Source organism: Parambassis ranga, chromosome 5 (assembly GCF_900634625.1).
Source record: "Parambassis ranga chromosome 5, fParRan2.1, whole genome shotgun sequence".
Taxonomy (NCBI): Eukaryota; Metazoa; Chordata; class Actinopteri; family Ambassidae; genus Parambassis; species Parambassis ranga.
In genome coordinates, this window is record NC_041026.1 from 18,632,679 (window position 1) to 18,645,750 (window position 13,072).

The window sequence follows — 13,072 nt, forward strand, 5'->3', positions numbered from 1 at the left end:
GTACCAATGTTTCCACCCTTTAATAAATAATTGTTACTGCCAAGATAAAAGGAGACTAAAGAGACTAATTTTAGGCAGTGTGGTTCTACAAGAAAGTCTTATTTATTTCCTACACAGGCTGCAAGCTAAATCCCTTTCACTAGTTGGAAATGACTACTAAGTAACTTCAAAATCTGGTAAACAGTTAAACAGTAAGTAGGCCAGACCAAACCCATATAAAATATGTATGTCTGCATGTATGTATATATTAGCGTAGCCCTATACCATGAGTAAATATAAAGAAGAAATACATGCACAATTTTTGTAAGCATGAAGAAGGCATATCTCAGATATGTGCATTATGTCAATGTAAGGAATTGAGCTTACAGTTGTTTGACCACACCTCGATCTTTTAATAACTGTACACTTTGTAGTAAGAAAATAGAGTGTAACATGAGCGAATACTGAGGAGTTTCTAAAAGCACTGACAAAGATTTTATCACATTATATCCATATTCTAAAAATCATACAAAATTGTGTTTCAGTTAAAAAAGAGCTAAGCACATTAAAACTTGAGGACGTATTAATATTTAATTTCCCATGTAAGTGCTTTTGTTCTGGAAAATGAGTAAATTGCATTAAAAATTAAATGAAATGTTACAGGTTTCATTACCAATATCTTTAATAGTTGTTGTTTGGAAAATGCTCTTGTGTGATCCTTGTAAGGCAACAAGCTACAGCAGCTAATGCTATCAGCCTGCAGTCAAAGAAGGATCAAAGAGCCTTGAAGTGCCCCCTGCTGCGACTCTGAAATACTGAGCTGCACAAAAATAGTCCTTGAGGAAAAGAAATGATGGAAAGGCATAACAGTGATTTAGAAATTAGACACTTGATATACTTGGACTGGGATAAGTTAGGAGAGAAGTGCAGGAGAGCATTAATATATAAGCGGTAGATCAATAAGAAATAGCATTATAATACCTCATAGATTTGAATGATTTTAATTTCTGTAAAGAGCACACTGATGTGATTTTACGTGTCCAGTCACAAATGCTATTCAACAATTATTTTTTTTAATGCACAAATACATTGGCAACCTGCCATTCCCCTGGAACACAGCTGCTGTCAAACTGACAAGTGCTATTAAAATTGGCTCATTCTGGTGAACACTTATATTACATTTGAAGATTTATGTATCTGTCAGTGTGAACACTTAAGTTTTTAATGAATGCGCCTCTATTAACACACAAAACTGTTTTCCTCCTGTCAGGCTCTCCTGTGCGGTTCAAAAAGCGTAAAAATATTGCCGCAATGCGTATATAATTCCCACTAAAAATACACCATATATAAATACGTCTTTACTATAAAAAGTACTTGAAGGCAATTTGGTTCTTGAACTTTCAGATTGAGTTTAGAGAGGAGAAGCACGTGGAAAGCAGACAGAAAATACGTATAATAAGTCTTAGTCTCTTGACAAAAGCTCACTGGGGCCCTTTAGCAATACACACATATATGTATAATTACACACATCACTACAGAGTTATAACTGACAGCTAATTTATATAATTGACTAGAAAATAGTAAAAACACATGAATCATGTGGTCATTCGTAACTTGTGTGAGGCAGAGAGCCGTTTATTTCAAAGCCTTCTATACTATGTCAAAAAAGAAATTAGTCACACTGAATACTTCTCTCTTCTGCGTGTCATCTCTATGCTGGTAAATTACTTTTTTTGGCATACATCTAGAGGTCCCCCTTGTGGCTAAAATACCATGCAGCCTGTCAATTAGTAACGCCATACAAATCTGCATGAGACAGTCCCCAGCCAGTCAATCCAGAAACTCAGGGATCTGTGTCAGTCTGGCCGTTAGACTGTTTGTCGCTCAGCAGCATGGCAGACTCTCTGAGGAGGCTATGCCACCTACGCACAAAGACTTCTTCACAAACTGTTGAGGAACGGGGCAAATGGGCTAGTAAAAAGGAGTTCATCTTCTCTGTGGCTGGAACTATTATCGGACTTGGCAATGTGTGGAGATTTCCATATCTTTGCTACAAGAATGGTGGGGGTGAGTGTATTTGTTTTTTCTTCTCCTGGGTTAGTAAAGTGCTATGTCTGATCCTCCAAGGAACACTATAAAACTCTGTAGTTGTTGTTGTCAAAAATGACGGTAAGTTGTACAGGTTTTATTTTATTTTTGCTGAGGCAAAAAGACTGAAGATCTAAAGAGGAATTCACAATTGACTGAGGTGCCTCTTCACCTTTAAAAACATGAGCAACAAAATAACTGGTAAAAATTATATTAAAAGGTTACAGCATCTCAGATTTCATTCACGTGTTTGCAGTCCCCAGCAAGACTGGCCACTACAAACTCTCAGGCGTATGTCTGTGAATCCCTCTGCTTCACGTCTGATGATTTGAACGATTTGACAGGAAGTCAGCAAAGTCGTATACTCATACTCCGATTTCTGAAACGGAACGTTATTGTCCTTGAATGAATACAAATAAAATTGAGAGTATTTTTGTAAAATTAAAAATGACAAAAGTGATAAAAGTAATGTTATTCGGTGTCAGTGTTACCTTTGTGTGTAAGAACTTGCTCTGGTTATCAGATCAGTAAATAAAGTTAGACTTAGTAGAATAATAAGTGACCCTCAAATCACAAGACAGTAATTGTAACAGCTTCGCAAGGTACAGTTTAGCGATAGTGACACCCTACTACTAGTTGTAGTGTAGGGAGAATTTTTGTGAAATTTAAATACAAGCAGAAGCAAAAATTATTTCTAGTACTTTTGGATGTTTCTGTAGTAAAGGTTCCCACCCTGAAATGTGTTTATCCTGATTTATGTTACTTTTGACTGTCTTCTTTGTGAAGACCGATTGATGTTGGGGGTTCAGGTTTGGAGGTTTCGATTTATTTTGCTTCAGATAATAAAATAGAATTTTTAAATAAATATAAATTCTTGAAATTTCAATGCAAAGACAATAAATACATTCTATAATACACAATATATAGTTAAATTACAAAACAACAGAACATGTTTAACATTTTGTATTTATGCCCATTAGGACTTTTAACATGCGTATACTCATGCTTGTTTATCTGTTGTCAGCTATCTCTGGGATTTCTGTTTTTACATGGTTTTACTCCAGTTGCAGTATGATCCAAGACACAAAAAGTTTCTTGGTTGTAAATACTAAACCACAACAAGCTGAAAAAAATGGCTACTCAGTGTCCAAGATCAACATTTCAGACTGAGAGTGAAGACAAGCAAAGACAAACTGAGCCACTGAGATATCAGTCTAGCCACGTCCATGTAGCAACATGGGATTTATTAATGGCCTAGCACCTCTTTGCACATAGTTACATGACACACAGAGGCCGGTGGGTCCCCTGACCTCCAGCATCAGACACCGCAGAGGACTAAGAGCCTGGTTCCAGCAGCAAACAGTTTGTCATTAGCTTCTCATAGACTGTATATAAAGTCAACAGAAGACATTTATATGAGGAGCACTTGGAGTTTTTAGGTGGGTTTGTGTCCCCTCCACTAATATGGGGGAGGTGGGGTTTATGAGTTACGCTGCAGCCAGCCAACAGGAGGGCAACTGAGATGTTTTGGCCTCACTTTAGGGAAACTGTCACAGCATTGATCTCTATTTACAACCAATATTGCAGCTTTACAGGACAGTAATTGACAAGAAGATAAGATAAGATAAGATATTATTAGTCCCCCACAGAAGAAATTCACAAGAACACTGATAACTACTGGTAACTATGCTACTTCTTCCTCACTTGTTGGGCTGAGGACAGACTATCAACACTGGCTGACTGGTCCACCTTGTGGTTCAAATTGATATTACACAAGGACACGGCGCAACACAATAAATAAATGTACTTAACATAATAGCTATTAAAACAGAACTTAGACTGATTTTTTTCAAACATACAATATCTGTCTTTTTTTAAAAGATATTATTTTTCCTGTCTTTATTTTTGTATTTTATGTATTTTTCAAGGAGATTAATAAAATATTTACTAAATTGTGCTTTATACTCCTTAAATTTAAGAATACCTCAACCATATATAGCAAGTGCTTACAGAAAGTAATGGTAAACTTACTAGTATGAAGACACCTGCTGCTCCTGATGGCAAGCTAACGTTTGCTAACAGCGATATCCAAAGCGGCAACCTCTGGAATTGAACCATAAAAAAACAATATATATATATATTATTTTTTACTGTCAATGATATCGTCATACAGAATATGAACAAGAAGCGGCTGTTATTTTCCTAATTCAATTATTAGAGTATAAAGTTGTCATTGAACAACGTTGAGCTAGCTAGCTAGCTAGTGAACATTTACTTTGCAAGCAGTTAAAAGCAATGACATTAATCCCATTAAATGAATCGTGTCGACTGATAAAGGCTATTAGCAGTGGAGACTAACACCAATGACAGTAAGGGCTAGTATCAAAAACATCGTAATGTGCTACACATAAAGCTTTCTTCTGATACCTACATGTCCAACTTGTCCCAAGAGTAGTAATAGTTTAATGGTGACAGTCTTCACAAACAGCACACTAAACTAAGTCTTGTAAACTAAATAAACTGCATCCAACTAATGATGCGTTCATGGGGAAAAGGAAACCTCAGATCTTCAGTGTTACAGCAGCAGAACAGTGGAAGTCTACAGCGTGATGAAGCCGGTGTTATTGCACATTAATGATGAGGCTTTTGTTAGTGAACATAAAGGTTCACTCCATGCATACACACCGTTTAACCATGTTAAAACAAAGGTTCGGAAGGAATTGTGCAGCTTTATTGAATGCCCCTGCTGTCATGCTGTGGTTTACAGTGCTTTCTTCACACTTGCAGGTGCATTCTTCATCCCTTACATCCTGTTCCTTGTCACCTGTGGGATTCCTCTGTTTGTACTGGAGACTGCTCTGGGCCAGTACACCAGTCAGGGGGGAATCATGTGCTGGAGGAAGGTCTGCCCCTTGTTTGAAGGTAAATTAAAGCTGCCAGGAGCACAATAGAGTTTAACAAGTTACTTGCAAGTTATTAAGAAATACTGAGAAACTGTCCATGTTGTTTCCAGGCATGGGATACGCAAGCCAAATGATCATTTTCTACGGGAGTATTAGCTACATTGTGATTCTGGCCTGGGCTTTTGTCTACTTTTTCTCGTCTTTTTCTGAAGTGTTGCCATGGGCGACCTGTAATAACACATGGAACACAGGTAAAGTGACTTGTTCTGCATAGATTCAGCTGAATGTCACAGTATATTTGATATTTAAACAAAAAATACGTTCACATCATAAGGAAATATTTTCAAAGTGTGAAGCATGTGGAATGTTGGTTAATGTCATCTTACTTACTGTACGCCACCAGTGTGATATGAGGCAGCTGCATTAGGATAAAACCTCAGATAGTCGTCTTTCCAGACAAAGCAGTCTATGTTTGGGAGACACAGCAACCTGTCTGGGTCGACAAACAACATAAATGTGCCTTATAGTGAGAGGCCTTCAAGATTTAGGGTGAAAGTGCAAGTGTTCACTGTGCACAGCTGTGTTCTCCATGATCAAGTTGTATCAATATGCGTCCTCCTCCAGCACTGATCTGAGAAACCTCAGGTTTTACTTCATATTTATGAAAGTAGTATTCAGCAATTTTTTACAGGATGTGTCATTTTAACAATATTTTAATATATTCCAGATGCCTGTGTCGTAATAAACAACTATAACATCACTGCTAACTGGACCTCAACTGTGAACGCATCATCGTCTGTCACAGAGTTTTGGCAGTAAGTTTTTTTTTAATCCAAATGAGACTGAATTTATAAATTTACTAATACATGTTTTAGCACAATAGTCAGAGACCACTGTTATGTTAAAGGGTGAATTTTCAAACATAGTTACCAATAATACAACATGAGCCACTGTCTTTATGGGATGAGCGTGACTTTGGAGGAAACTCTTTGGGGAGGGATTTTAACACTGTGTTGCTGGCAGGAGGTTGATGGCTCAGGCCTCTGCTGAGTGAAGGTTTTTCCAACTTGACATAGATGGTTTCCGTGACTCAACAATCTTTCTTCTTAGCCTGGAATGTAAATCTTATCGTCCCCAAAGTGTGTCCCTGCACTGCTGAGATCTGACTTGTTGTGCTGTGCCATGTGCTTGTGGAGTGCATCGCGTCATCATAACGCTGCAGTGTTAACATCCCTCCACAGGGAGTTTAACCCCAAGTCACGCCTGTCCAGCTAATCGACATCACACCATTTCACCACCTCGGTCTCCCAGTAGTCCCAGGGTCTATAGCCAGAGTAGAGCAAAGACAGACTAACTCGGGTAAGTTTTGGGATCTTCACAGATAAAGTCATGTGAGCTCCACATGCTTTAGTCCCACTGAAGTCTACAGAGTCCTGTCTTCATCGCCCCTTTTGCTGCAGCATCACTTTGGGTGTGACTGTTTACACATAGCTCCTCTTTGAGATGGGATCTAATCAGCCAGAATAATGGAAAACACCTGCGTACTACATAAGCGTGGGTTTAATCTGACAAATTTACTGAGCTTCAGCTGACTTTTCATCATGGATATCTCCACCTGTCAATCAAATATATAACTGATATGTAATGGCTTTATTCCAGTGAGGTTTACAGTACCAGAGGGCAGAATATTTTCTGGACAAAGTCTGTTCACTTGTTTATTATTTAATCCGAACATGTGTTGCATTATACTGTCTGAGTGGATCACAGACTCTGACATGACATCGTCCTTACAGGCGACGGGTGTTAAATATATCCACCGGCATAGAGGTCTTGGGAAACATACAGTGGGACCTGTGCTTGTGTCTTCTTCTGGCCTGGGTTATCTGTTACTTCTGTGTCTGGAAGGGAGTGAGATCCACAGGAAAGGTAAAACACCAACACATCAATTCATTTATTCATTTCTAATATAACATGCCATTTGTTGATTGTCCTTCTCAAGTTTATTGAATTAAAGGCTAATGATCTGTTGTCATTTAAAATGACTACAAATGATTAAAATAAGTCAGGCCATTATAAAAAAAGTTATAAAATGTTTCACACCTGGTCTGAAATTACCTACCTGCCACTGCTTGTCCTCTGAGAGTTAACCACCTAAGGTCTGGCAGGGAAAAGGATGATAGGGCAACGGCTGGCTCTCACGTTGCCTCTGACTTGCAGTCACATGTAGGTAGAGTGTCAAAAGACAGTATAACTTGAAGGTGTGAAAAGTGGCTTCAGGCCAACACTGTCAGGGGTTTGTGGCTCTGTATGATGAATGAACAGGTCTAGCCTGAGGTCGGTGGTCATTTAAAAGGAGTGAAGTGGAAATGTTTGCTGGCAGACCGCCCTGTGTGTGAGATGTGTGCGCTCACGTTCTGCCGCTTTATGTCTCTCCATTAGAGTGTTAAACGCACATGTACAGTTAGGTCAGGACACGCCCAAAATGATGTGCCTTTTATTTTTTAGTATTATAAAAGTGATGACGTAGTTGAGTTGTATAATGTCAGTGATAAAACATCCAACTGACATAACAGCGTTACAGCATCATTGATACGTAACAAATGATCTTCTGCTTTTTTATAGGCTACTTACTTCACAGCCACTTTCCCAATCTTCATGTTAGCAGTGTTGTGTATCAGAGGGATGACTCTTCCCGGAGCCCTCCATGGCATCAAGTACTTCCTCTACCCCAACCCCACACGTCTCGCAGACCCCCAGGTATCATTCTGTTTAGCTTCATTGCAGTATGTTGCAGTGTGTGTTTTTTTAGACAAACATTCAGTCGTTGCTTTTAAAGGTCTGGATGGATGCTGGAACACAGATATTCTACTCTTATGCCGTGTGTTTGGGATGCCTGAACACACTTGGAAGCTACAACAAGTACAACAACAACTGTTACAAGTGAGTTCTAAATGTGGACATCACTGGAAATAGGCAAACTTCAAACACCGGCACAGTCTGTGATGTACTGCTTATCACAGGTTCACAATCAGAGTCATGGTCATGTAGCAGCATGAAAATGAACTTGATGACTGTAACGAGGTTCTCACAGTGCTGTGTAATGACTGTGATTTTCCTCTGGTTTGCAGAGACTCTTTCTATCTTTGCTTGTTGAATAGCGGGGCCAGCTTCATATCTGGATTTGCCATTTTCTCAGTTCTGGGATACATGTCACAAAAGCAGGGTGTCGACATTGCCACTGTCGCTGAGTCAGGTACGACTCTGAAGCTGCTTCCTGCCAGATGTTTCTGTAGAGAATGTTTTAATCATGATTAATCAAGTGTGCTGTGTAAGAAGGAAGTCTGTGAACTGAGAGAGTACTACCATGTCCCTAAAAATGGGACACCCTAAATCATGCATAACATTAAGCCTTGCTGTAATTAAAACTGGTTAACTATAAAAACAGTTATGTCATGAACAGAGATATAATCTGTAGAGAACCAAACTCTTTATTGTACCAGGCTGTGCATTTTAACATTGATGTCTTTGGTGACTGATGCACTTTTCGAGCCAGCCTCACAAAAGAAGTTGTGGTAGCCACCAAAAATGATCCACCTGTTGTTGGTCCAACTCTGCAGGCCCTGGCCTCGTCTTCATTGTCTACCCTCAAGCTGTGACCTTGCTGCCATGGCCTCAGCTCTGGTCCCTGTGCTTCTTCACCATGATCATCCTTTTAGGAATCGACAGCCAGGTAAGCCTTACTTATGTCCCCTGAAAAAATAATGCAGTTTTTTAATCATCTGACTAACCTGCCTTTGTGTCATTCTCCAGTTTGTTGGGCTTGAAAGCATCATGACCTCTATAACAGATGTCTACCCTTCCCAGATCCGAAAAGGATACCGCAGAGAGTTGCTTCTGCTGCTCCTCTGCACTGTTTGCTACATTCTTGGTCTGTTTCTGGTGTCAGGGGTGAGCAGCACAGTCTGAACAATAAACACCAAATTCACCAAATGGCGAAACCTTAACTGAAGGCAGACTGTTTTCACTGCAGGCTGGGGCATACATTCTGCAGATTTTTGATCACTACGTTTGCAGCGGTCCCACTCTTCTTCTGATGGCAGTCTTCCAGTCTGTGATTATTGGATGGATTTATGGTATGTAATATCTATCTTTGGTTTATCATTGACATCACCTGACAATTTGACCTATTGATCAGTCTAACACTATACAATGATTACACTGCAATATTTTGAATAATAAAATAACACATTTGACTTTTAAATAGGAGCAACTGTAACTCTGCGACTCCGAAAACATGATCTGTGCCAGGAGCAAACACATGCACATGCGGCTCAGTTGTTGGATTGTTTAAGCAGAAGATTTATGGTATTTGGTGTAATTAAAATATTGCAAGTCAGCACTGTATGAGATTCCTCAGTGTTGATGGCTGCCACCCAAGAATGCAGATTTGAACCTTTCCAACCCCCACCCTATTCAACCTGATTTGGCACCCTCACACTACTCCCTATTAACTAAGATAAAGAAAGAGATCAGATGCCATCATTTGACAGTGATGATGACATAATAACTGCTATTTACTGCTGTCTAATTCCAACATGTATACCAAAAGCTGGGCACACAGGCTGGAATGTGCTTTTTAAATCAGATTTTTTTACTTATTAATCACCTTGCGCATAATCCGATTCATCTCCACATTACCAGTAAAGTAGAGCCTCTCTGTCTCAGGGGCTGAACGGTTCTGTGACAACATCGAGGACATGATTGGCTACAGACCTCTGTCATTGTTCAAGTACTGCTGGCTGTATGCCACCCCACTTATTTGCAGTGTAAGTGCCTGAAGCATTTCATTTCTTTAACATGTTTTTTTATTTTTAAATGTGCTAAATAATTAGTTTCTCTTCAAAGGGAACACTGGTATTTTTGCTCCTGAGGTACAGCCCCATGAGGTTCAACAACTCTTACGTGTATCCTTGGTGGGCCTACGGGATCGGCTGGTTTCTGTCCATGTCATCTCTGTCCATGATTCCTGCCACCATGATCATCAAGCTGGCCAAAGGGAAGGGGACTCTCTGGCAGGTTAGTGGAGTTTGTTATGAATGCTTTACAGGTTAAGAATCAAGAATCTTGTCTAGCGGAATTTTGTCTAGTAGCACACTCAGAAAGGCAACATAAGAGAAAGGCAATAGAAAGAATAGAATAGCAATAATAATAATAATAATAATAATAATAAAAGTTTAATGAAACATTTCACAGAAGATCATTTTATTAATGCCATTCCATAGCGTATCAAGACAATCTCACAGCCTGCAGATGACCTTCCAGTGATGGCAAAGGAAATGGTCAGTCTCACTGCTCCTGAGACGCTACACATCTGTGAGGATGGAAAAGGCGGCTGCCATATTTAAAGAAATTCATATGTTTTTTTTATTTAACAATAAGTAGAGGAGGTGGTTTGCAAAATATACTCCATATATGGTGGTTGGTATTTACCTGAGTACAATGTTACATGTCTAAAATGGGATTTTTGTTTTTTATTCATTTAAATATCATTACAATTATTACATTATTACACTGAGCTGCACCCTGATATTTTTTGTGATTTACATGTCTTGTCTTTAAAACAGTATTGTAAACAGTCTTTTTTTACCCTGGTCAATGCAACTATGTATATGTTTGCATTATTACAGCTGTAGATTGTTGACAGCATTGTTTACATCACATGTCATTGACATTATTGTAGAGATTAATTTTAAATGTGCCAACCATCAGTCAGTGAAAACTGAAAAACACCAAACTGATCTATTTCACCATGCTTTTATAACCTTTTTACAACAATAGATGAGAAGCTTGTTATGACTGTAATCTCTGTGATGTAACTGAAGCTAACAGTTGGATTCAGAATGATCCTTTTCATACGAAGGGTTTAGGATTTTGTCACCATCTGTAGCTTAGCGTAAGGACTGTAAACAGGAGGAAACTGTTAACATCTATCCAAAGGTGAAAAATTCTGTCTCATGATTACTTTTTATTTTTTTTTGGTGTTTGAAATACAGATTTGTTAGATGTGGACTAAGCTACTTTTGCCTTTTGCACTTTTCTCCCCTCTCCTCTTTTTCCTATTGCTCTGATGTAAATTTAACCAATGAAAAAACAGAACTACAGTGAGACTGTGGTTTTACCGGGCTGATATTTTATACATTCAGAGTATATTTTTCTAAGTTATGTAAACGCCAGATGAATATACCTCTGCATGGCTATCAAAAAGTGTTAAAATACTTGTTACTTGGATTTAGATTGTACTACCTTAAAGAGCCCTTTTTAACGTAATATTTTCTTACATTTCTACATTTCAATAAGCAGTTTTTAACAGCTGTCTTTTAATTTTGTATAATAAAATTCAAATATACTGGGGTAATATAGCATATGCACTGTATGCATCTGTGTAAGGTGAAGGAAGAGTTAATTCAAAATGAACAATAAATGATAATCTGGCATCAGTATCTGTGTGTTCCAGTCTAATAGATTTGATTGACTTTTATACAGGCAGGTATCATGATTTGCCCTGCTCAAAACATTCTTAGGGTTTTGCTTTTCTTTCTTCCAAAAGTTATGTTTTGTCACTGTAATAACTTCTGAATAACATTCAGCTGACACCTTCATGTGTGAGTGTTCCAGTACTAGTGGGTTGAATTTTTGAAAAGCTACACATTCATGGCAATCACATATTTTACAAACATTTATTTAAAAAAAATAAGCAATTCTTTAATTCGGTAAAGAAGCTCTGAGAATTTTGATATCATCAACTGGACGATCTTGCCCGTTTGTCTCCACCATTCCAATTCGGTTCAGCACTCCCATCCCCTGGTACACTCTTCCAAAAATACTGTGCTTTCCATCTAACCACTGAGTGGGTGCCAGCGTGAGGAAGAACTGACTTCCATTGGTGTCCGGTCCTGCATTGGCCATCGCCAGAATACCAGCACCTAACAGACAAACCAATGACGGAAATAACAACATTAATATTTTGAAATACTCAGAAACACAAGCCATCTGAAGGATTATTCTTTACCTGTGAATTTCAGTTCTGGGTTTAGTTCATCTTCAAACTGTTTACCAAATATTGAGGCACCGCCTCGACCTGTTAAAAAAAAAACAAGAGTAAAGATTCCAGTTGCACGTGAGTGTGTGTATGGTTTTGAGAATCATTGTTGGTTTTAAGTATCTGAAGACTATGTTCATGATTAGATTTCTGATACTCATTCCAAAGTTATGCAAATTACAATGGTTTACAAAATGTCCCCAGTGAGCTTTATTTTAAAGGAAGTAAAATATTCCGAATGCTAAACACAAGGCTGTTACTGTAGATGATGTCAGGTTAATGTGTTATTTTTTATAAGCATCTGTTTATTATGTACTTGTTCATGTACCAATTAAACTCTATTTTACCTCTAATCAGTAGCATGTTTAATCCTGGGCAATGATTAAGAACGTAAAATGTATAAAAAATGGTGACAAATGTGACAAAAAGCCTCTTCATCCTCCAGATACGTTTGACCCACCTGTTCCTGTAGGATCTCCACACTGCACCATGAAGTCTTTGATTATTCGATGAAACTTGGTGTTGTTGTAGTATCCTCTCCTGGAAAGCTCTGCAAAATTCTTGCAGGTTTTTGGTGCGTGATTCCAGTACAACTCCACAACAACAGTCCCCATCCTGCAATACACAGAAGCACCATTTAAATGTATCCTCTTATTGCCAGAATTAAAAATACGTAGACATAAAGCACAAAGCTCAAACAGCTAAGTCAACTACAGAATTCACGTTGTGAGAGCTAGCTATATTAGCATCCAGGGTTTTAATAAGAACTTACGTGGTCTCCAAAGCCACTGTGGGCGGCTGCCATGTATCTGGAGGGATTCCGGACATTACCACTCCAAACAGAAACCTCAGCACAAGTTAAAAAACTGTTTAAAGTATTACAAAAGTACGAGATTTATTGGCCTAGCGCCTTCATTCAAATCCTCTCAGGAAGAGTTTCTTCTTCTGTGGTTTCCATTTATTTCCGCTGTCCATATTGGAGGAATGTTGCCCCCTGCTGGAG

At 38.6% G+C, this 13,072-nt stretch overlaps 2 protein-coding genes across 2 annotated transcripts; one reads left to right on the forward strand and one right to left on the reverse strand.

The window, feature by feature from the left end:
• The first annotated feature begins 1,827 nt into the window (after positions 1–1,827).
• On the forward strand, positions 1,828–11,374 carry LOC114435601 (sodium- and chloride-dependent GABA transporter 2-like). The gene is made up of 14 exons (XM_028405401.1): positions 1,828–2,046; positions 4,855–4,989; positions 5,081–5,221; positions 5,698–5,785; positions 6,764–6,896; positions 7,593–7,727; positions 7,807–7,910; positions 8,099–8,223; positions 8,588–8,700; positions 8,781–8,918; positions 9,001–9,103; positions 9,696–9,796; positions 9,876–10,046; positions 10,253–11,374. The coding sequence occupies exons 1-14, from the start codon at positions 1,872–1,874 to the stop codon at positions 10,373–10,375; spliced, it is 1,785 nt and encodes a 594-aa protein (XP_028261202.1). The 5' UTR covers positions 1,828–1,871; the 3' UTR covers positions 10,376–11,374.
• A 304-nt stretch (positions 11,375–11,678) lies between these two features.
• Positions 11,679–13,008, reverse strand: ppil1 (peptidylprolyl isomerase (cyclophilin)-like 1). Its single transcript, XM_028405402.1, has 4 exons — positions 12,842–13,008; positions 12,530–12,684; positions 12,040–12,108; positions 11,679–11,953 (listed from the first exon to the last, which is right to left on the reverse strand). Exons 1-4 carry the CDS (start codon positions 12,895–12,897, stop codon positions 11,733–11,735), a joined length of 501 nt encoding a protein of 166 aa, XP_028261203.1. The 5' UTR covers positions 12,898–13,008; the 3' UTR covers positions 11,679–11,732.
• Positions 13,009–13,072: the final 64 nt, after the last annotated feature.

Coding starts and splice junctions, on each gene's coding strand:
- ppil1 (XM_028405402.1), bottom strand. CDS start 12,897: ATGTCCGGAATCCCTCCAGATACATGGCAGCCGCCCACAGTGGCTTTG. Junction 12,109..12,529: donor TGGAGATCCTACAGGAACAG/GTGGGTCAAACG, acceptor TTTTTTTAACAG/GTCGAGGCGGTGCCTCAATA. Junction 11,954..12,039: donor CCCAGAACTGAAATTCACAG/GTAAAGAATAAT, acceptor TTTGTCTGTTAG/GTGCTGGTATTCTGGCGATG.
- LOC114435601 (XM_028405401.1), top strand. CDS start 1,872: ATGGCAGACTCTCTGAGGAGGCTATGCCACCTACGCACAAAGACTTCT. Junction 8,224..8,587: donor TGCCACTGTCGCTGAGTCAG/GTACGACTCTGA, acceptor CCAACTCTGCAG/GCCCTGGCCTCGTCTTCATT. Junction 8,919..9,000: donor GTCTGTTTCTGGTGTCAGGG/GTGAGCAGCACA, acceptor TTTTCACTGCAG/GCTGGGGCATACATTCTGCA.